This window comes from Agrilus planipennis, unplaced genomic scaffold (assembly GCF_000699045.2).
Source record: "Agrilus planipennis isolate EAB-ADULT unplaced genomic scaffold, Apla_2.0 scaffold4, whole genome shotgun sequence".
Lineage (NCBI taxonomy): Eukaryota > Metazoa > Arthropoda > Insecta > Coleoptera > Buprestidae > Agrilus > Agrilus planipennis.
This window is the reverse complement of record NW_020442463.1, coordinates 2,629,255-2,653,616: the sequence shown is the minus strand read 5'-3', so window position 1 is coordinate 2,653,616 and position 24,362 is coordinate 2,629,255. Positions and strand designations below refer to the sequence as shown.

Genomic DNA, 24,362 nt, shown 5'->3' with positions numbered 1-24,362 from the left:
CTTTCTGTTAAAAATTGTTTGAAAAATAAATTTAAAGGAATTGCTTCTAAATAGGTATGCAACACATCGTACACTTCATCATAATAAATTGCTGTTACTAACTACGTAATACTACTTTGCCATATGCTGACAGCACTCATAATTTCTTTTATATATAATATTATACCTACTCGATGACTATTTTTCGATGTTTCTCAAAAAAAAAATTTAAAGCAGATGAAAAGATGTCGAAAACTTTTCAGCACAAACTTAAAAAAATCTAAGAGTAAATCTTCAAATCAAAATTTTCTGCGATGAAATATTGAAAACGAAAGTCTCAGATCGTTTGGCGTAGCTTCTTACATGCTATTACGCCTGCAAATGTCGATCTGCGACTTGTAACTTCAATTTTTTCATTTTCAAATATGCAGGGAATATAGTAATGAGTATAAATTGAGTTTTCGCACTCGCAGTTTCCCTCACCCTATTTAGCAGCCCTAAAAGGTGATGCATTTCGTTCTTTTAAAATAAATCTCCGTGACGGCAAGTCTTACGAAAAAAAATATGCGAACCTTTTTTGGAGCTAATTAAATACTCTTCACTAAAACTCCTATTAGCGCTATCTTCATCTGAGTATTCAATATGGAAGCGCTGAAGGCTGAAGTATCAGTATGCATTTTAAATTGGTTAACAAGCACGTTTAGCATGCTTTACAAACAAGTTAGCAACTTGCTTAACAAACAAGTTATTAATCTGCAAGTTAAAGATGTTAACTTGCTTGTAAAGCATATTAAACGTGCTTGTTAAGTAATAAGCAAATTAATAAAGTTAATTATTCTTGTTACCAGGGGCGCCAACTTTCAGAAAATCCCTGAAAGGCTTATCATTTTGACGTTGATTTATTATTTTTTTATTATTTTTTTTTATTTTCATTGTATTTTTATTGCTTGGTTGTTTTTTGACTGAACTAATAATAATGAATCAGTAGAATTGCAAATGAAAAATGCCGGGTTTATAACAATTGTAGCGGTAAATACAAAAATTGGCGAAAGCAACTGTTTTGTATTTAACAATAAAAATAGCATATGCTAATTATGCCATAAACATTTTTTGACATTAATTTTCGACTTCTCTACCATATAGAACTGTTAACTTGCGATCCAATTGATTGGCCTACAATAAGTTTAACTGATGCAACTGCTAATAACCAACTTAGTTGCCCCGCTGTTCAAAAACGAAACTACGCAGAAGTCTGGGCTTTTTATGTTTACTCTTAGATATTTTTGATGTATTTTCTAACGTTTTCATGAAAATTCAGGAAACTGTTTCCTTAAATAAATAAAATTCATAAAGAAAACCGTAATTGGTAGCATTAAAAGAAGTGTAAAGAAACCCTTTACAATTTTTGTCAATTTCGAATAAAAAAAGAGAATATAACATCTATTTCAAAATTACAAAAAAATGTGTGATCTATTATAACTCGAAAATTTATAAGTAATAATCACATCAAGAACGGAAATGTGTAAATTATTCACTTTCTGCCACTTCCTCAAATTTTTTTCTAAGACAAACCTATCAGAAAATAAGCAATTTACTATAACTATACCATAAAATAACCGTATGACGGTTTCATTTTATATTTTTTATTAGTTTTTTCTAAATTCTTACAGTATCTATATTGTGTTGTTTGTGAAATTATAGTTAATTGTTAAAAATCCTATTATTATGTACGCAAAAATGTATTTGTAATTTATTTTTACTAGGTATACATAAACAACGAATTGGTAACGACAATTGGGGAGGGAGGCAGTTTTGGCGAATTGGCACTTATTTATGGTACACCACGAGCAGCAACTGTTAAAGCTAAAACTGATGTCAAGCTGTGGGGCATAGACAGAGACTCCTACAGACGCATTCTTATGGGATCAACGATACGCAAACGAAAAATGTACGAAGAATTTTTGTCAAGAGTTTCGATTTTGGAAAATTTGGATAAATGGGAAAGACTCACTGTGGCCGATGCTCTTGAGCCAGTGAGTTTTGAAGATAAAGAAACGATAGTAAGACAAGGCGAAGCTGGCGACGATTTTTATATAATCGTTGAAGGTCAAGCAATTGTAATGCAAAATCGGGCAGAAGGGGAAGAACCTATGGAAGTGGGTAGGCTAGGGCCAGGAGACTATTTCGGGGAAATCGCTTTACTTCTTGACCGACCAAGAGCAGCAACTGTAGTAGCTAATGGACCGCTTAAGTGCGTTAAGTTGGACAGAGCAAGGTAATTGTTATTATTTAAAAAATTAGTACTACATTACTTATTTCTTTAAAAATATTTTTATATTTTTGTTTTTAATGCAATGTTTAAAACACTTGTGTCGTGCGTACGCACCCTATAGTTCTTGTTGAATTTTAATTAATGTTCATTGAAAAGAACAATTTTTCGTGATACACTGACAGCATTAAGACCATCATTCAAAGTTGTCACTGTAAATTGTTCTTCAGTCTCTTCTGTTCGTCATTTTCCTCTTGAACATCTTGTACAATATCATCTTTCGTAGCTGGTGCACAAATTGCAATAGAATTATCCACATCAACAAACACCTCAACTTCAGTAGTAGATATTCTGAGATTTACAATAGACCCTAATCTCGACACGTTTTAGTTTACTTTTGCGAAATAAATGGTCATTTACTGTACCAGATGTGGATAGTGTTACCTATTCCAATGTTTACAATACAGCTGGTCGTTCTAACAGATATAATTCTTCGAAAATATCAGTTAAATGTAGTCGCTTAAAGAGATATGTCGTGATAAGCAATGTCGTAAAAACCAATGTTTTTTATAAGGCGATCTAACACAATTCAGCCGGTACCTATGATATTGGTCAATATAACCGGTATGTTGTTCTAAACGATGTCGTAGTAAACGGTTTTGACTGTATATATCGAGAGTAGTAATAGTTCCAATATGCAGTATGGTGCCCTTTGGTATGCTAATACCAATTTACTGCTGGAGACATTTCCAATTCTTAGTCTGTCTCCCACTTAAACAATTATTCATTAATTTTAGCCCCTAATGCCAAACTTATACATTCTTTTTTGTAAGTTTCAATTCTCGTATCATTGTAGATATTAATACTGAGATGTCTCTGTTCAAATACATGTACGCTTCTAAATAGTATCTTTTATTTTACAGATTCGAGCGTGTCTTGGGACTTTGTGCAGATATCTTGAAGAGAAACATAACACAGTACAACAGCTTTGTTTCCCTTTCTGTCTAAGAATGATTCTAAGTACTGACCTAAGTTATTAACAAAAAAATTGTATTAACGAACTCGAAGAAGTTCGGCCAAATATGAGGTCTTCGTAATAAAAAAAAAAATAGGTAGCAATGATAGTTTTATCGATTTTTCAATGAAACTATTTATATGTTTATTTCTAGTACTGTCATTTAATATACAATTTCTATGAGGGTGCTAATAAAACTTATTCATTTTCTTTCTATGTAAATATGATTTGTTAATAATAAAATTAGAGAATAAATATTAAATAAACTCAGCCCTAATTTAACTTTGAATTGTTTTTATAAATTATAATGGATAAAAAGATGTACGCAAAAATGTATTTGTAATTTATTTTTACTAGGTATACATAAACAACGAATTGGTAACGACAATTGGGGAGGGAGGCAGTTTTGGCGAATTGGCACTTATTTATGGTACACCACGAGCAGCAACTGTTAAAGCTAAAACTGATGTCAAGCTGTGGGGCATAGACAGAGACTCCTACAGACGCATTCTTATGGGATCAACGATACGCAAACGNCAGAATATAATTTATTTAATTTAATTTATATATGTACAAAGTATATACATCCGTTCAACAAATCTTACAAACTAATGAAGTATTTTTTCGTGTTCAACGAGGTAAAATATACCTAAGAAAAACTTTATAAAAAAAATAAATATATCACTTGTAGCGTTCTCCATTCCCACAGGTAAGATTCAAACGAGGAATAAATATTGTTCGTCAATTGAGAAGCACCTACTGACCAACGATAGAAATCCGTGGAAAAATATTGATGTAACAGATCTCGTTTCGATACCATGACCACATAAGAAAAGAAGTTGTAGAAAAATATGTATCTTTTTAGAACTTATTCGGAAAAACTGTCAACTAGGAAATAATGACAACTTAGGCTTAGAGAAAATGAACGATTGGGCCACTTGCGTTATCAATAGTCAATAACAAAAAAGATGAAGATATTTATATATTGGATAAAGCAGCCATACTGGCTTTGCAATCGATTGAAGTTCTGTTGACATCGGTGAAAGTCAGTCCAAAAGGTTCGATAAATTCTAAACAGTCCTCCCTTGATTTGAACGCCAACTCTTGCGCCACGACATCCAAAGAAATATTTTGCCGGTAGCTAAACAGTTAAATTGTGATTAGATGTGCACAAAACACGTTGCAATATTAAACAAAAAGAAAATTTAATACCTACGTTTCTATCCAGCTGAAAAAGATGGGTCAATTAAAAATATTAAACCAGTATCTGTTTTTTCCATTTTTACGAGTATTTGTCTTAAATACTTGTACCGTACAAACTCTTTCAACAGCTGTTTAATAATTCTTTCAATTAAAATAATAGCAGAAAAGAATTGAATTATATTGAAGTACATTTTGGGTAAGTACTATTATTTTTATTGTATCAAAATGAAATTAAACAATATAAGTATCTATAAAATTTAAAATTTTGAATTTATTGTAATTTTGCAATAACCAAAGTAATATTTTTGATCTACTTGTAATTCAGAATCGGAAAATCAATATTTATATGTAATCTGAATTGCATCAGTTTAATAATTCCCAATACAAAATATGTAGTAAAACAAGTTGATCAATGTACTAACGATAAGATGTCTTTCAAGTAGGCATACGTTATGTACATTAACTTTGAATTATAAATTGTAAATCACAATCAACATATGGTAATGTTAAAACCCACATTTTCACCTTTACTGTTAATATAATGTTTCATGGCAAGAGATTATGCTAGTTTTTCCAACTTCATAATTAATTATATAATTTATACGTTGAAATTAAGAATATAAGTTTTTCCATGGTCCAGAAATGAACTACATGTTTGAGACAATTTCATCGTGTAATAGGAAAATCAAGTTTAACTAACGGTTTTCAAATAAAATTTTCCAAGTTTATGATATCTAGCAGTTTTCGTTATTTTTTTAAATTATTTTTATATATATTATGTAATCGCATAATATAAGCCGTTTAAGTTATAGATGGTATGTGTGTGTTGTGTGGGCGCGCACACGCGTATACGAATATGTGTAAAGACGTATGTCTTTGTATGTTAAAATAAGTTAGTTAATACGTACCTTTTTATGAAAATTTTAAGATATAATTTTCGTTCTCGATCAATAAACCAATCGACTAGATAACCCGTCATTAAAGGAGCATTAGAATACAACGCAAAAAACCTATGAAAATTACCCATACCCCAAGCTGACCTGAGTTTTAAAGTAAATGCAATTGATTCGTCAGCTTTCTCTTCATGCGACAAAGATTTCATTATAGTCATTATATCTGAAAAAGAATAAATATAAAGCTTATAATACCAATAATATAAATTAATTACAGTAGGTATATTATTCATAATTCATTTATATATGTAAAATTATTGGTTATCAAATTGAGAAGTATGCTTCTGTTTTAGATAATTTATCTACATCGAAAAAGCTCCAAAAGTGTCTATGTAAGCAAGGATGAAACCTTTGCTAGACAATACTTTTATGTTTACAATTATTATCACTGACGGTCATATAGCCAGAACAACATACACCCAACCTTGTTCTACACGAATTCAAAGTTACGCGGCCCAAATTTAAAAATAACATGTCTCATTACATGGTTGTTATTCTTTATTCATCTTATACTACCTTCAGATACCCAATTTTACTATAGTAAACTTTTCTTTTTTTTTTTGGACCTTTTTTCTGCAAGAATTTCTCAAGGGAATATGTGCCATGTAAAAAAAGAGTCAGGTGTAATAAGGAACACCTAGGAATTTTCAGTTTACTCTAATTGTGGTCTTTTAAAATTATCACTATGGCTAACGCATGTTTTTTGCAGATTAAAAAGAAATTGCGTTTTATTAGTTATATGTAATTAGCTAATAGTTAATTTTAGTTGTTATGTCTATCTATAACTTTTACCATACAATTATTTTTGTAAAAAATTTTTAAGATAACTTTATACATCAAATTGCAACGAATTCAAGTAAGAGCAACATTCAACTACAGTGTGACAGAGAGATACAACCTTACCAACTAAGGCAAAATGACCACATCAGAAATAAGCGGAATAAACACTTTCATAAACAAAAAAATCAACTTATATAACAAGATAACAAAAAGATCTACAAACAATAAAATCAAGAAAATTAACAAAAACCACAATCAAAGAGTGGGTCGCAAGCAAAATGAAATACCAGGGAGAAGTCTAGTTAAAATTCAAGATATATTAAGCGGAACAGTGCAAAACGGCCAAAAGTATTCCTAACTAGATCCTCTAGCAAGTTCTACTATATAGGGAACAGAAATAAGTAAGATATTATGTATACGTTCAAACTATGTTCAAAATAAATAGTTTTTACTGTCTCTCTACTTTAGATTTAAGCCAGGTTAAGTCGGTGTTGGCAATCATAAAAAAAACAGTACCACAATCACGAGTCAGTTGTCATATTTTCAATAATCTGTTTACTTTAAATTGAACTCTCAATTCAACAATTTCATAATATGAGATTTATAAACGTTTAACCACTATTTAAAGCGATAAAATTGTTTTTTGTTAGAATTCATAAACTATCAACTACAGAATATAATTATTGTAATAACTTACCTAAAGTATTTTTTGTGAATATATAGTACAGGATCCTATAGGCAGTGAACTCATTTTTGTTATCCCCACCCACTTCTGAATATAGCATTTTCAATTGGGTTTGGCATTGATTGAATTCTTCATGATCACCTTTTTCTAGTGCGATTCGTGCATGAGTTTCATACACTTCTACAGTAAAAGAGTCCCTTACACCTTGCACCTAAAACAAATAAAAATATCAGCATTTTTAATTTCGCGTTTATAATTCCCACAATTAAAATAAGCGAAACACGTGTCCGATTTTTCAAGTTACTTTTAGTAATTAGGGGTGTGTATTATATACATACATTTGCTGAGCAATATTTCTAGTAATTACTATAAAATTAATATTTTCTTTATCTAAATAAAAACTTACTGTTAGATCCTGTCGAATTGATTTCAACTGGTCACAAGCAAAATAGTAGTCTTGCTTCTCAATCCACTTATCTTTAACGTTCTGTAATGACAATTTAAGGACTTCAACTGGACGTACTTCACAAGCTTCAGGGGCCTTAGTGAGTCGCAAAAACGATTTCTCAATATCACGACATGTGCCCACAATGTGAAATTCTGTCCAGTCAAAGTCTCCATTAGTGTCCTCGATAATTTTCGAACTGAATGATGAAATAAAGGAATTTCTTTTATCGTTAACACTGTTATTCAATGTTAATAAATCATCGGTATATTTGTTACTTTGTTGCATAGAAAACCTAGCGGCACGTTGTTGAAGTACAGCCGAATTTTCTTCCACTCCGCCAAAATCCGCACTAAAAATATTTTTCTTCTCCTTTGCCTTCTGTTTCTTCATCTGCTTATTATGCAACTTGTTATTCTTTAATCCTAATCTGTCGGCTAATTTTCCTTTACCCTTATTCTTAAGAGACTTTGTTAGAGGCTTGAAATTATCATCACTCTCTGATGAACTGAAATTTAATAATATATATTTGTTAAATAATTAGTCTTTACTAATATTATGAGTATTCAAAATTTAGCTATTTTGAGAAAGCGAAAAAATTTGATAGTGTAAAAGAAAATCGGCGAGTAGCAATTCTTTAAAGGAAAATTCGATTTAAAATAGTTCAATTTTTCGGGAAAAATCGTTTTCATACATAATAGTAGGTATGTACTGATATTAACAATTTGTTATGCAGAGATGATAAATCGATCTAAATATATCATTTAGAGCAATTTAACATAATTTGGTAGACGGGTCTTTTGTGATCACACTGTAGAATACTACGTATGGTTGGGTTGATAGTCTGCAACGAAGATAAACTTCCGGAAATAACCAGGACATTTAAAATTCGGAAACTAAAATACATCGCCCATCTAAGGCACCACCCTGAACGCTGTAAAATAGACGGAAGAAGAAGTCCCGGACCAGTATTGTAAAAATCATACCATACGTAGTACTATTTTTATATGAACAAATTTGAAAAAAAAATATCAAGTATAATGTACTACCAAAGAAACTAATATTCACACCATTATATTATATGCATGTATTATACGTATAAACCTTCCGAAAGATATTCTCTAAATGATAGTAAAACCCGTAACAAAATCCAATGCGTGATTTAGACGTAGGCGGAGAAACAGCAACATTGTTTTATACTACTTACAGATCAACATGGCTTTGTCAAATGTAAACCAATACCAACTTAATATTGTATAGTGATTACTAATGCACTTTTTGTAAATATAAACATGTGGATTCAGTCTATTTAGATTTTAACAAAGTTGTTGTCTAGTAATAGGTTAACCATAGTGTTCGTATTTTTAGTGGATTGAGTCCTGCCTTTCTGATACAGAATTATTTGTTTGAATAAGTGGAATTTCATCTGATCCGATTATGAGTATCAGTGGAGTTCCACAGGGTTCAAGTCTTGATCCCCTATTATTTACTATAAATGATGCTTAATAACTTCAATTATCAATTCTATGTTTGATCAAATATTATTGCAAAAAGATACTGATCCGATAGTTTTATCGTCATCTTTATATAAATATGAGTTAAATATTGGAAAATGCCATATTCTAACCTTTAGAAGAAGTGCAATTAAAGGTCATGCTTTTAAATTTAATTTTCTTTAGACATTATTGTTTCAAAAGTATTCAATGACTTGGACTCATTAAACGGTCAACTAAAGAATTTGAACCTATTAAATCAATTATGAAGCTGGTTTAAAAAAGCTTGAATCATGCTTTAATCTTATAACTTTTATATAAAAGTAGTACATACACCAGTTAAGGTTTAATGAACATAACTATTGTGATATTGCCCAAGTCACTCAATCTTGGATCCGTTAAATTTTCTCATACCTTTTTTATTAATTTACAGATATGTGAAAACAGTCAAGTTGGGTAATACGATGTTGTTATTGAAAATGTATTAGAAGACAGGGTTGTAATGTATAAAATAAGAAACCTTAGATATTTAGTTGAAACTCAAAGGAAATTATATTAAATTCTGCTAATAGACCAAAGATAAGAAGAAAATATGATAAGTTACCTATTGATGTTCAACCACTACTTCTATTGTCGTTTTCATTTAATATTGAAATAAAATTAATGGTTACAATTACCTGCTTGATTTGCGATGTCGAGGACTAACAGATCCTGATCTTGATCTTCTTCTATATGGTGACCTAGACGGTGATCGAGAAGACCTAGAAGATGACCTACTACGTCCCCTTAATGTTGATGTTCGGTTACCCAAACGTGCCCCTAATGTTGCAGATAATCCCTTTTTCTTCAGTGGTGTCTGAAACTGAGCCAATTGCCCAGGAACAGGTTTGGGATTTAACGTTAAATTCATTCTTTCACTATGAATGCTAGGTAATGGTTCTTTTGACCAGTCTTTAACCCACAATTCACCTGATGCAGCCGCTGCAGTTATTTTTCCTTTCAGTACAATTTCTACCTGATCTTTGTCAAGTGCAGTTTTACATTTATTGTAACAGTTATTTACATAATTTTTAAGATCTTCAGGCCAGTCATCAGTAGGATTGTTGAATGCATTTGGTTTAGGTTTAACAGCAGGTTTAGGAGATTCAGCTGGTAAAGGTGGTGGTGGTATGTTTATATCTGGAGGTGGAGCAGGAGGTAAAGGAGGCATAGTTTCTGGTGGTGGCGCAGGTTTTGGTGCCTGTGCTTCTGGAGGTGGTAAAGGTGGTGGTATATTATTTAGAAAACCATTTGAATTCATTTGATTAAACATGTTTTGTTGATTTTTATTTCTTTTTCGTTTCTTCTTAGCAGCTCCACTTGTTAGTGAATTTCCTTGATGAATATTAAAATTATCAGGAACAGGTCGTTTGTTGAAACTAAATTTCACTCCAAATTTTGGTGTAAAATTTCCTTTATTGTTGGTATCCTGGAAACCATTTTGAATGCCTGAAATGGGAGGTGGTGGACCTGGAGGTAGAGGTGGATTTGTTGAATCTTTCTCAAAATTTTCTCCTGGTTTTTCTTTATTAAAGTTTTCATTATCCTTGCTATTAAAAGACACATAATTGTTGTATCCAAATTGAGAATAATATTGATAGTATTGCATATATGGGTGAGATCCATAATAAGCGGGATACTGATTATACATTCCATAATTGCCATACATCCAAGGGTTCATTTGATGCTGATGCTGCTGTTCATCGTTGTACGCATCATTTTCGGTTACTACAGCTGATTTTTTCTCTTCCATTCTTCATATAACCTATATCAATACCCTGTACAAAAACAATTTTAACTTATTTAAACAATAATAGTTAATTTATAAATTACAAAAACTTAATGAAAGCCATAAGACGCCATTTTGCTTATTTTACTTACCTAAAAGTCTTTACTACAAAGTATTTTCGTCGTATATTTAAACAATATTCTTAAATACTAATAATAAATAGACACAAAACTATTAACCAAATGTATTATGTGAAACAATATGTCTCTTCTCACGCACTGAATACTCCTCTTTGGAAGCACTTATACATTTCTACAACATAAAATTCACAAAACGGTAAACTGTATCTTCAAGATCTTGACGTAATGCACAATGTCAAATTTTTGATGTCAAAGACGTCCCTACTCCCTAGATTAAGAGTGGGAATTTTAAATTTATATAACTTTTCTGTACAAATATACTAAAAATAATTAATGGAAAAACAATGTATTAAAAAGGTACGGAGTTACAAGAACTGATTTATGCAATTGTAAAAAAATATTTTTTATTCATTTTAAACGAGCAATACTGCATCAGTAAACTAAAATCATTATTTGTATACATTAATATTCCATGATCTACAGTCTAGTAACGGAAGGAAAAAATATGTTAGAAGTATCGGAAGTATCAGCCTATCAATATACACATTATAATTTTTTATCTACGAACATGACCAGTCAAGATAATAATATCTATGACATATAACTAGTCACAGTTTTACCCTTTGTATGTCTATTATCTATGACTATGATTGTAGAATCGCACTGATTGGTCCATTGGTGTTAATCTTTGTTGATTTGACGAATAATTATCGAACAATAAATGACTCTTTTCAACTACTTTTATCAGTTAAATTTTAATTTTTATTAACTGTATCAGTCGTATTAATATGGTTTTGGTAATGGGATATTGTTTTTAAGAAAAATCCATTGTATTCATTTTTCTTACCAAAAATGATTCAAAAATGTGCTTCTCAAGATAAAACAAAGAAGGCCACTTATGTTTCTTGTATTAAAATAAATGGAATTCCAATACTTCCACCATTTGTATGCAATTAAGTAACTCATTTTTCAGATTCTATACATTTTATATGTTTCAGGTTACTTTTGAGAAAGCAAAAGAACTACAAAAATATAAGAAGGAAGCTATTGAGATTGAAAAACGATTGAAATGTGAAGAAACTCTACGAAATTACATTAATAAATACTATTCTTCCAATTGTCCTGTACCTTCAAGAACTATAGAATCGAACTTAACTTGCGCTGATATTTCTTTAAATAATATACAGGACAGATCTTTCAATAATAATGCTTTTCAATCAAATAATATTAGTTCAAGTCCTTCAAAAGATGTTGAAGAAATAAAAGCCTGCACAAGAAAATATTCCTTAGATTTTCAAGGCCCCAGAGAATTGTTTACCTGTGATAATGTTAAATCAACTGATTCTAATTATACTGAAACTAACCAATCTTCTGAAAGAATAAGCCCCAAACCGCATTTAATACGAAGTAATTCTTATACATTAGAATCTCCTAGTCCCATACTGATTAAATGTTTACAAAAGAAGGGTAAGTTGACTAGTGCCTTTAATTTGGGTGATTTAAATGGTACTCGAAATTGCATGGATAAAATAAATCCAAATAAAGGATCTGATACTGTCACAAGATCTGAAAAATTATTAATAAAGTCTCGTGATTGTGAAGAAATTTTACAAAACAACACAATCTGTGATAATTCAAATACTTTACCCAATAAAGACAGTGGATTAAGAAATGAAACTGCAGTTATGTTTGATATATCTACATCAATACCTTATGAGAATAGGCTACATATGAAAGAAAAAAAATATTTTGAAGGTAGTAATACTGAACAGGAATCAAGTAATAATGATCAATACCAGAATAAAATTGTTGAATTATTAGAAACATACAAAAAACAGCAGCAACAAAGATTGGAGTCATATGCAAAGTTAAAAGGATCTTTGCTTGGTGAGATAGACAATATTTTTGCACCAACAATTGACAAAAATAAGTTCAGTGTTACTTTAAAAAATCATGAAAAAAGTATTGAAGATGACTCTTTGGAAAGCAGCTTTACTAACTGTGAAAATCAGCACAATCAAAGTTTAAATGTCCATAAATGTGTACCTGATAGATGTTCTCCGACTGAAAAAACTCTTTTGGATAGTGTCAGATCAAATGACAACAGTTTCAGCAGCCAAACTGTTTATTTCAGTGATACATGTTCAGTTGATACTTCAAATATAGATCCAAAAACAGATATTCTTATAGATTTAAGTGAAAATGATCAAAATCAAAACAATGTGCCTTCTAATATTGTCCAAGGAACTCCAGAGTATATCAGCAACAAACAAGTGGATATCCTTGATATGGACATTTCACCAGTCATATTAGATAATGTTAAACTTTTAGGAAAACAAAATTTGGCTAACAATAATCGCCTGTCAGTTGCTGCAATGGATAAACAACAAAAATATGCAATCCAGGTACTTTTGCATCATATTATTTATATTTTCTTTAATTCCTAAAATGACGAATTATTTCTTTTACAGGAAAATGCGGCCACCGTTATATGTGCAGGTGCAAGAGGATATTTAATTCGTAGATTGATGAAGACAGAACGAGTCCAGCTACTTATCCAAACGATTAAGGATGCATTACTATGTGCTATGGAGTTACATACGGAGCCTATCAATCGAATCCGACCAGCAGATATAGATTTGCATCGTCGTCTGATTCAGCAAGTGAGTGTTTTGTTATTTAAATTTCTACTATAAAATATTGAACACAATTCATATGGAAATCTGTCAGGAAAAAGAAGTATCCGTTGAACTGTATGGTAATATTAGAAGATATTTTTTTTAAACTATTAACGACAAATCGTAAGCTCAAGCGCAATGGGGAAGTGTGCTTCTTTGTTTAAAACTGTGCTAAATTGTAGCTCTACTTTTTATTCGAAGCAAGCAAAATATTGTTTAATCAAGTTGTATTTAATACAGCAACTGTAATCTATTTTTAAACAGTGAGCTTCTGTAGGGACCCTTTGGGTGCAGAACTCTAAAACGGAAACCGTAAAGTGCACTCTTGCTTAACGAAATTAAAGGTTACGCCAATTTTAAACAAGCCGTGGTGCGACCCTTAAGGTCCACACGAATAACTTCCCAATATAGGAGGCAACTGATTCAAATCACCAACTGCTAGTACAGATATTCAATCCAGTACTAGATAAAAATATCTAATTACTTATATCTGTTGCCGTTAATATGTTTTGATCGGCACCACCAACAAAGTCGGTATCATTTTTTGTGCACGCGATTTCGATCAGGAAACACACACCCACGCAAGCATGCACGCACGCACCCACCTATAATACATATAAGTGACTTTGCTTTAGAGAATATTACTTAATCGTAATTTCTGATTTTTTAGGTAACTGCAGCTTGTTATGATTTTCACGATATATTTTTTACGTTATCAAAAAAAGAGCAAATGTCTATAATTGCTGTGGATAGGCACAAGAAGAGAATGAAAAAGCCCCTTTTGACTCCAAATTCAAGGAAATCCGCAAAAATAAAAAACCATGTCATAACATCCAAATATAAGCGTAGTCATAAATAATTTTTCATTTGTTCAGAATAAATAAATCTAGTTAAAACTGTATATTTCATTTATAAAATAACTTTATTATTATACTTATTTTGCAAGACAATATATATACATCAGACAGTTGTGTCGAAGTGATTTATACAACAGAATAGAAAAACTTTAACACATCATCGAAACAATGACTAAATTCATTATAATGTGAATGTTACATTTCTTTGTATCTGTAAACTTTTTCTAAAACTTTACATTTTCATAAATACGTACGATTTATTTTATATTTTAGAATGCGGATAACAGTAATATGTAAATAAATAACTAATTTATTAGTAAGAACAATTGTTTAAATTGAACTTTTTCACTAAATTTCATGTACGGGTTATGTGAAATACTGGACCAATACGTAGAAAGACTCTCCTTAATATTGATCGTAGTTCTGCTTTTAAGTCAAAACAGACTATTTCACACATAAGTGGGTAATAGGAAGAAATATGAGCTGCAAACTGCAAAATAAAAAAACATACAAGTTAGGGTGATTGTTGACATTGTGGCAAATTTTTGAAAAGTTTAGTTAAATTTGGTTTATAATCTAGATAAGTTAGTGGGTATGCTTTATGTAGATAATTTTTTATCAAAAAATTCTAAGTTTTAAATTGCCAAAAAAAGATTGGCAGATGAGATTTTTAATTATTTTGGTCTATAATAATTGTTCGTGTTTTAATTTATTTATGTTAATACTATTTATTCATTGGTTGGAATTTTGGACATTAATTGCAAGAATACGAAGTTTACTGTTAACTGTTACAGCTAGGTGAATATCTGCTTATAATTTTAGTAGGTAATCTTGTTTTCATTGATATTGACTGAATGGTTGTGTTGGATATTTCTAGTAAACATTTTGTGCCGTCATTTCTAATTTGTAGTAAGTAATTTTTAAAATGCTGAATGTTTAATAATAAAAAAAAAATCCTAAAATTGAAGTTGTTAAAAGGAGTTTTTTAAGTAACATCTTATAAATAGTATTATGTACACACACTTTCAAAAACTTAATTATACAAAAGTAGAGACATGGTCAGTATAACAAGCAAACCTCAGTAATAGCCTTGTCCAATATAGGAAATACATCAATTAGCAAAACATATCAGTAGAATCAATATACTGCCGCAATTTGAAAAAATATAACAATTAAATTAATTTAAAATCTGTTGATTGGTATATAAAAAAATGAAACACGACTTGCTTTATAAAGATGTTTATAGAAACGTTTGCAAAATATAAAACTCACTATTTTAAGTATAGCGTACCATTCCCAAAAATTTTCTTATATTCAAAAATTAAAAGCAAGACTGATTTTTGAGTTTTATGATTTTCAAGGGTTTTAAAGATAGTCTAAGCACCTTAATTTTTTTTTGTTCAAATAAGTTTGACTATTGAAAAAAAAAAAGAAAAATAAATTAAAATATAAAATCAATCTACTCCCGCCGCTCAATAGAAGATGATGATTGTGGGTAAATGAACTTTGTGGCAGGTATCCTTACGGTCAACATACCTCAATGATAAGTTTCATTATTTTGTTCTACATTTGACGCCCTTTTATCATAGGTGCCCTTTGACAACATCTATCGGTAAAGTGAATGTAATTTTTAAACTTACCCTATCATCTGGCATCTTAAGCAGTCTTGTCAAAACTAAAAGTAAAAGAGACGTCCATGCATCACGATGAGCTTCACTTTGAAGCTGTAAAAAGTACTCCAGTGCCTCTTGACACACTGCAATCAGCCGTGACTGTATCTGGGACCAATGTTCCCTCCTACTTTCATCAGAGTACATCTTGAAAAGAATTCGTAATAAACAGGCCAAGCTTTGTGTCTCTTGTTTAAGAAGATTTGGTTTAACTGAACCTTTAAAACCAGCTTTCCAAAGCAGATTACGTTGTTCGTGATCCAAATTGAAAACCTTTGCAAATCGATGTGATTGCAACAGGCAATCGGTCAATTGTAAGAGATGTTTTGTACTCAGGACTCTGTACATGCCTTGTTCTTCTCGTTGAAATTCGGTGAGGTTTACGTTACCGGTCATATCTGCAGCTGCTAGGGCTAAAGTTTCAGCATCTTCTTTGCGGGACGTTGCAGGATAAAAAACGATATTATCAATCGTTTGAATCAACTCCAACTGTACAGCACTTTTTATAAGTAATCTACTGAAAAGAGCAACAGTATCTGGATTGATTTCTTGGGATGCTGTTCTTTTCAGTATTCCTTGGCGTACACCAACGCCACCATTTTCTATAATTGCCGTTGTTTGTAACATTTCTGGTTTCCAAGTCAATAAAATCGAAGGAATGGTAGAATTGAAAATATCCAGGACGCACTGACAAGTCTTATCCCAAGTAGATTCGTCGAATTTATGACCATTCGAATTTACCAAGTTCTCAAGACAGTTGGTACCAGATCTGGCAAGCTGTTCGTTGTCTTGTTGTACACACCAATGCAACTGGGAAAATAGCTCTTCTAAGAGCAACGGCCCCAACATTTCAAAATATTGAGTGAAAACATCCACTATGGCATATAGAGCGTGGTTGCATGTAGTAGTCATCCATTCAGCTTTTTCTGAATGCTGTTCGGGTAATTTCATGTTATCAAATATACGAAATAGCACCTTGAAAAGATCTTTCCACCAGTGAGATAGGAATGTATCGCCATATGTTTTGACTATTTCAAAGAGTACTGTTAATGCACGGGTTCTCACATCTAATTTACATCTATTTACAACGCACGAGAGAGAGAATAAAAGTGGAAACCATCCTCGGACCCAAACACGATCTTCATCTGTTACCGCCACGTCAATTTCCATTCCTGCATGATCCGTAAATAGCTGCGGTGACATGTGGATGCAGTGAGCACAATGACGTACCAGTCGAATTGCTTCCATACTGAGATCGGGAAAACGTGAATTACAAGCAAACTCAGATAAACACTTGACGGCATCTTGAAATGAATCAATCATTGAAGGGAATTGTCTGTCGTATAACTCGACGACTATTTTCCCAGTAGTTTGGAAAGCTAATTCAACTATTGCTTCTTCTTGATCGCTGGCAGCCAAATGAAATACCGAAAATATATTTTTCCAACCCGACTTTATATTTGCCGCTTGTGAATTTACCATCTGAGCTATACATCGTACAACCATATCTCTTATGGTTGCTAAAGGATTCTTTTTCATAATGTGTTCAAATGGTCGTAAAAAGTCTTTCTGGAATCTAAAATTAGCAAACTCGCCTTTTTCAATAAATTTCATGGAAAGCTGTCTCAAACTGTCTACGGCAAAAAAGCATATTTCTTCATTTTGGTTACAACCAACAGCGTTGAAATGCTCGCCTAGAACTTGCCATATTCGTGACCATTGTAAACGAATTCGACCCATATTGTAGTACGAAATTTCAACAATTTTTTGTAAAGAAAACATTCTGGGATGACCTGGATAGGCAAGTTCATCCATAGATACTTGGCATAAAGCTTTAACGAAATCTACTATGGCATCACCATCCAACCGAGTGGAACCGGTAAATATTCTATCAACCGCCACTACAACACTTTGCGAGCTCGTTTGACCAATGTGCTCTTTTGATGTTGGATCTGAAGGTTTATAACCAGGACCTGATAAAAATTGTGGACGAACTCCAGTCCCAATTAATTGCGCTAATTCCAATTGTGAAATACACTTCAATATATCTAACCAGCTGCTGCCCAAATAGTTACCATCAGTGTGTGCAACTGTTATTAATGTTTTTATAGTGTCAATATTTTTAGCTTTCATATCCATTATTGGAGAGTTAGCTGTGAGTAGAGTGAATCGAGCAAGCGCTTGAACATAAGCATCTCGTTCCAGAGTCATGTGGAAAATGCATGCGATTCTTATGGCACATCGAATTCCATCTAAACAAAGTGCAGCCACTTCAGGATCATCGCAGTCTTGTAAACCTACACTGAATGCGGCCAAAAATGGTGTCCAGGCCATTTTGAACATAGGTCTGACGTGTTCGAGATGTTTTGCTGTTGTAAAAGGTGCTTGAACATGGGACACTGATTCCATTAGGTTTTTGGCAGCTGTGGAGATTACTTCCATTTCCATGTTCCACAATATTTTTCGCCTTTTCTCGCTATTGATTTGCTGTTTTCCGGGTTTGTTCGGGACGGACTTCATTTTAATTTCATGCCCTGCTATTTCATCGTATATCTGCGATAAATATTCTTCTGGGACGTCCTTGCTGTCAGTGTTACCTCTATTAAGTTTGATATACTGCTCTTTTGTCATTTTATTCTTAACTTGGGGCGAATGAAGATCGGTTGTTAACATGATAATTGAAAAACCTAGAACGTAGGCTGTATCGGCACTGGCAAATAGGCCATTGTTAGGATTGCATTCACAGTAACGACTAGCAAACTTTTCCATTAATCTAAATGTATACTTTTATAAGTTTACTACATTTACTTTTATTTTCAAGGATACTTACCTATCTATCTTTTGCGCTTCTCCAGGTAATCTAAAACCTTCTAAAAACTGCCTCAAAGCAGCGACAATATCTACATTGGAGAAGTCCATCAGATCTATATAAGCATACATGACTTCCTTACAAAAGTCGTCATTTTCTCCCAAAAAGTCGCCAATAAAAGTTTTATCTAGGCGCTCATCACTGTGCAAAAACTTAGCAACATCTACATAATTGCTACCTAATAAACTTTGTTCTTGTAGAAATAGTATCCCTCTTTTAGGTTTACGATTAAACATATCGATTCCTGTTTCCCAAACCTAGAATTTGCGTATTAACATTGATAATAGTGTGTATTTAGAATATTATAATCGAGAAATAAGTTGAGAAATATATAAAATAAAATAAAAACGACTTTTCAAAAATTTCAACTTTTGGCAGAAAAAAAGTTCCCATTTTTTATTAAGTACCTCTTTCTGTTGTTTGAGAACTTCTAATTGCTCCGGAGAATCCAATACTTCTCTGTTACCGCCTGAACTGCTGCTTGAATGTAAACTTGTACTGGAGCCACCATGAGACTTGAGAGACATATAATCACTCTCTTGCTGAGATGTTTGTTCTCCAACTGTGGACTGTAAATTCGGATTCACGTACAAATCTTTACTCCATTCAACCATGCACTTAAGAATAGATACCAAACATTCCAACCCTCTTATTCTCATTGACTTCTCCTGATTAGGCGATGCGCCTAGTTCTAATGCATGTCTGCCTTGTGCAATTTTTGATAAATCATTTACAAGTCTTTCAAATAAATTAGCTGCAGACAAGTCACAATCGTAATTAACGTAAATATCAACGACACTCTGAGCATCCGCGCATATTCGAGTCAAAGCCTGTATAACCATCCATTTGTGTTCAAACGAGGATGTAGTCGTTTCTAAAATGTTGAGAAATATTTCTTTGAAAAAGACTTCAATTTGCATTTTCAAATGCATTTTGAAATTTGATAATAAGGCAAGAAATATTGCCAACGACAGTTCAAACACTTCGGGAATGTTGCTTACGCCGTTTTTCGATAAGGCCACGCAAAGATACTGCTTTATTGCTGTAATGAACATTTCGTTTGATCTAAAAACCGGACCTGCATTCTGCAAAATTGATAGTAGCAAATGCAACGAAAGGATTTTTGAGCGAAGTTCGTGCGATTTGGGATCAGGAGTGCCTTCAGGCAGAGGCTTCATAGAAAGCTTGCATAACGCGCGAAATACTAGGAAGGCGTCCTTCTGCAAAATGTGAGTAAATTTTGCCGTCACAACAGTGTCATTTTCACTTTGGGTATCCACGCTAACGCTTTCTTGGGATGGCATCCTAAAAACGTAGGTGATATTTCAACAATAATAAATAAGAAAAGATTTATTTATGTATTTTTTTGCAAAAGGGCTTAAAGAATCGTTTTTAAAAATTTTACACATCTAAAGAAGTATATCCTGGGGACTTACCTAGTTACAGCTGGAATTTCTGATTCTATTGGAGAAGAAGTCAAACTAGGCTCTTTTTTCTCTTCTGTAAGTGATAATACATTATCGATAATATTTTCAATAATATCAGCAGCTACACTCAAGCTGGATGGACTGCAATTATCAGATACAGTTTCTTCAGTTCCTTTTGATAAGCTACCAACGCTTTGTTCAGAATTAATTTCTGTAGCATCGCCATTTTGCTTAATAACGTCGGTACTATTTTTAATGTTCTTTTCTAAGTTAGCAGAATCTTTTTGGTTAATGTGATTCATGTAACTCTCCATTTGCACTTCAGTTTCATACGCTTGATTCTCCATTCTCATGAAAATAACGTTTAACATTTGCGTTAAGGTTGCTCGAGCAGTTGTTTGATTAATTAAGTTTTTGCTGGCCAGAAAAATATTATAGCATGTTCGGACTGCTAAAAGCACCGTACCTTCATGCACTTCTACATGTTGACTTGTAACTACAGTCAGAAGCGCTTTGATAATTTGGAGCTGAACGCCTAAGAATTAATAAAATCATGATTTTAACAGTGTAATGCAAAAAATTATAAACTTTTATATAATTTCCATATAATTCATGTATAAGATGATAAACCACTGACAATTTGCTTCATATTTTGTATAGCATTAAGTCAATGTAACTTTAATTAGAAACTATGAATATTGAAAATTTTCAAATGAAATTAGATATATTTTATAATACTATTCGATCTAATATTCAATTTAATGTATAATAAGTTGCCTTGAAATTTTACGTTTACGCCTCTTGAATTTTAATTTTCTAACGTTAATTGTGCTTAACAGTGCATAATGATCAGAAATATCTGCATGCTATTGATCTATCCTTCTATTCTGTTTACACCTGATTATAAACCTTCATACTAACATTGAAAAACTTTTATTTTTGGAAAATACAATTTGAAGTAATATTTGTAGTACTTAAAATCTTCATACTGGATAGGATTTTGTATTTTAAAATTATTTCATTATTTTCATTTTTGTGTTTATATTAGTTTAGGAACCTAAAGATTATTCATTCAATACATCATCAGGTTTTCATTGTTGTTTCAAATTTGTGTTCAAAAATAGTAAACATTCACACATACTTAAAGCTTAAAAATTACGCCCATTATACTTATTTTGCAAGACAATATATATACATCAGACAGTTGTGTCGAAGTGATTTATACAACAGAATAGAAAAACTTTAACACATCATCGAAACAATGACTAAATTCATTATAATGTGAATGTTACATTTCTTTGTATCTGTAAACTTTTTCTAAAACTTTACATTTTCATAAATACGTACGATTTATTTTATATTTTAGAATGCGGATAACAGTAATATGTAAATAAATAACTAATTTATTAGTAAGAACAATTGTTTAAATTGAACTTTTTCACTAAATTTCATGTACGGGTTATGTGAAATACTGGACCAATACGTAGAAAGACTCTCCTTAATATTGATCGTAGTTCTGCTTTTAAGTCAAAACAGACTATTTCACACATAAGTGGGTAATAGGAAGAAATATGAGCTGCAAACTGCAAAATAAAAAAACATACAAGTTAGGGTGATTGTTGACATTGTGGCAAATTTTTGAAAAGTTTAGTTAAATTTGGTTTATAATCTAGATAAGTTAGTGGGTATGCTTTATGTAGATAATTTTTTATCAAAAAATTCTAAGTTTTAAATTGCCAAAAAAAGATTGGCAGATGAGATTTTTAATTATTTTGGTCTATAATAATTGTTCGTGTTTTAATTTATTTATGTTAATACTATTTATTCATTGGTTGGAATTTTGGACATTAATTGCAAGAATACGAAGTTTACTGTTAACTGTTACAGCTAGGTGAATATCTGCTTATAATTTTAGTAGGTAATCTTGTTTTCATTGATATTGACTGAATGGTTGTGTTGGATATTTCTAGTAAACATTTTGTGCCGTCATTTCTAATTTGTAGTAAGTAATTTTTAAAATGCTGAATGTTTAATAATAAAAAAAAAATCCTAAAATTGAAGTTGTTAAAAGGAGTTTTTTAAGTAACATCTTATAAATAGTATTATGTACACACACTTTCANGTTTCAAATTTGTGTTCAAAAATAGTAAACATTCACACATACTTAAAGCTTAAAAATTACGCCCCTTTTTCTGAAGCTGCTTATTAAATACCGAGTTTCAAATCTACTGAAAATTGCCCAATTAAAAATCATAGTCAAGTTATTTTTATTACAAAAAAGAGAAAAGATTCATAAAATTTTAAGAACATTGTCACTACTTTTAATAAAAAATTTCTAATTTGTAATTAGTTGTATTAAATATTTTGTTTAGCTGCAAAACTCCTGAATTTTCAGTACATTCTGTTTTTCTTTTCAATATTCAAGAAATTAATTGAGAAAGATATGTTTCTAACTTACCTTCATCTGTTTGTGGACCAGAAAAACAGGAACATATAGTTTCAACTATTCTATCAATTAACAGCTTTCCTGGAGTTGTGGAATCAGGCACCACTGCCGTAAGATGTCCATAAGCAATAAGCTTTTGAAGACAATCAAGAGCAGTGACAACTATACGTGAAGATTTACTTTGACATGCCAACTCAAAGGGAAGAAAATATTTTTCCGTATCAATAAAATTATCACTGCTGTTTTTTGGGACAGGAAGTGCATCAGAAATTTTACTTTCTGCCCCCTCATGTCTTTGAATTTCTTTTTTTATATCTTCTGTAATATAAGCGACGTGTAGGAAAATAACATTAAATATACAGAAATTAAAAATAAATTAAAATCCTTACCTAAAGCAGTTTCACATGCTCTCTTCAGCTGTGAGTGATATGATCTTTTTATTTCTTTGTCGTTTAAAATTTTCTCTAAAGCACGTAAAATAAACATTTCCTTGGTTTTTATATTTGATTGCATTGTAAAATAACTCATTCGTGTATCACACTAAAGGTCCCAGCAATAAAAATGATGGGACCATCACTTGTGACGTGTTAACAATATTTACCCATGAAAATCACAGTAACATTAACTCGCATTATTTAAATGCAAACCGACTTTCACAAAAATGTAACTTTCGTATTACTGCAAGATTTCATTTTATTTTTTATGTTATACTAAATGAATTTACCAATTTAAACCGTCACAGATTGTCACTTTTCTTGTCAGGTTGTCAGAAATAGTATTGTTTGTGTTTGACCATAGATAATAGTGTTTGTCAGTTATCAGTAACTGAAGTTAGCAGCATGTTGGTAGCAGATGATTTGAATGTTGTTTTTTTAAACAAGTACAGACATAAATATGAATATTTTACAAGTAAAAGAGCAGTTTACGATACGTTGCTTCAAGCTGACTTCAAATACCTATACTAATGTCCAGTAAGATACAATCCACAAACTGTTTATTTTTATTTCACTTACATCAAAATAAGCCAAGAATTTTTAAAATATGCAGATAATCAAACATTAATAAACTGTTTAAACACTAAACAAAAAACAACTTGCAAATATTGGGTGCACATTTTATAACGGATAGCTACTTATAAACTGAACCGTAGAACGTGTTCAGCTCTTTGGAGTAGATTATACATATTTGAAATTTTAAAAACCTATATATGCACAATCTACAACTTTTACTTGTTTAGATCAGAAAATTAAGTTTCTCGAAGGCTACTGTTTTAGTCGGCAGAATTCTATATTTCATTTCAGTAAAATTTCAACTTAAATTTCTTCGTGTAAGTTGTGTGTTGTATCCATACGTTATCTATTAATTTATAATTATGACGTATATATTACGGAATTATTAAGGTAATAAATATTGCTCATAAAGAGCACTGATAAAGCTATGTTTTGACTAAATTACACCGGGACAGCGCGTACGCAGTCCCGACTACCAAAAATTACGCGCCCGAGTTATCCACATTAGGGATAATCGCAGGGGTCAGCCCAACCGCAGTGCAATGGAAAGGCCTCACCCTGGGGGAACCGCCTTGTTGATCACGGTAACCCCTACGCCAGGTAAGTATGATTTTCTTGTGCACCACTTCTTACCTCTCTATATTATGATTGTCATTTCACTGCGAGTGTACATTA

General features: G+C 31.7%; 4 protein-coding genes and 1 non-coding gene across 8 annotated transcripts in view; 2 read left to right on the top strand and 3 right to left on the bottom strand.

The window, feature by feature from the left end:
• LOC108745162 (cAMP-dependent protein kinase type I regulatory subunit) overlaps window positions 1-3,534 on the top strand; it is a 110,501-nt gene extending 106,967 nt beyond the window's left edge. For all 3 annotated transcript variants that reach the window (XM_018481265.2, XM_018481267.2, XM_018481266.2), the window contains exons 3-4: window positions 1,743-2,254; window positions 3,172-3,534. In XM_018481265.2, the coding sequence (XP_018336767.1) occupies window positions 1,743-2,254; window positions 3,172-3,256 (597 nt within the window). In that variant the 3' untranslated portion in view covers window positions 3,257-3,534. The remainder of the gene's footprint in view (window positions 1-1,742; window positions 2,255-3,171) is intronic.
• Window positions 3,535-3,800: 266 nt separating this feature from the next.
• On the bottom strand, window positions 3,801-10,967 carry LOC108745161 (leukocyte receptor cluster member 8 homolog). Of its 2 annotated transcripts, none has more exons than XM_018481264.2 (6): window positions 10,743-10,967; window positions 9,500-10,659; window positions 7,291-7,837; window positions 6,897-7,095; window positions 5,375-5,582; window positions 3,801-4,404 (listed from the first exon to the last, which is right to left on the bottom strand). In XM_018481264.2, the coding sequence occupies exons 2-6, from the start codon at window positions 10,612-10,614 to the stop codon at window positions 4,242-4,244; spliced, it is 2,232 nt and encodes a 743-aa protein (XP_018336766.1). In that variant the 5' UTR covers window positions 10,615-10,659; window positions 10,743-10,967; the 3' UTR covers window positions 3,801-4,241. The 2 variants fall into 2 exon arrangements, with proteins under 2 accessions (XP_018336766.1, XP_018336764.1); XM_018481262.2 differs by having other exon boundaries at window positions 9,500-10,639.
• Window positions 10,968-11,374: 407 nt separating this feature from the next.
• On the top strand, window positions 11,375-14,267 carry LOC108745170. Its single transcript, XM_018481274.2, has 4 exons — window positions 11,375-11,675; window positions 11,729-13,135; window positions 13,202-13,393; window positions 14,079-14,267. Exons 1-4 carry the CDS (start codon window positions 11,583-11,585, stop codon window positions 14,265-14,267), a joined length of 1,881 nt encoding a protein of 626 aa, XP_018336776.1. The 5' UTR covers window positions 11,375-11,582.
• A 44-nt stretch (window positions 14,268-14,311) lies between these two features.
• Window positions 14,312-23,482, bottom strand: LOC108745169 (brefeldin A-inhibited guanine nucleotide-exchange protein 1). The gene is made up of 7 exons (XM_018481273.2): window positions 23,067-23,482; window positions 22,690-22,995; window positions 20,241-20,766; window positions 19,212-20,109; window positions 18,766-19,061; window positions 15,906-18,708; window positions 14,312-14,755 (listed from the first exon to the last, which is right to left on the bottom strand). Exons 1-7 carry the CDS (start codon window positions 23,203-23,205, stop codon window positions 14,621-14,623), a joined length of 5,103 nt encoding a protein of 1,700 aa, XP_018336775.1. The 5' UTR covers window positions 23,206-23,482; the 3' UTR covers window positions 14,312-14,620.
• Window positions 23,483-24,133: 651 nt separating this feature from the next.
• On the bottom strand, window positions 24,134-24,295 carry LOC112906573. Its single transcript, XR_003232423.1, has one exon. It is a non-coding gene; the product is annotated as a U1 spliceosomal RNA (small nuclear RNA).
• Between the last annotated feature and the right edge of the window lie 67 nt (window positions 24,296-24,362).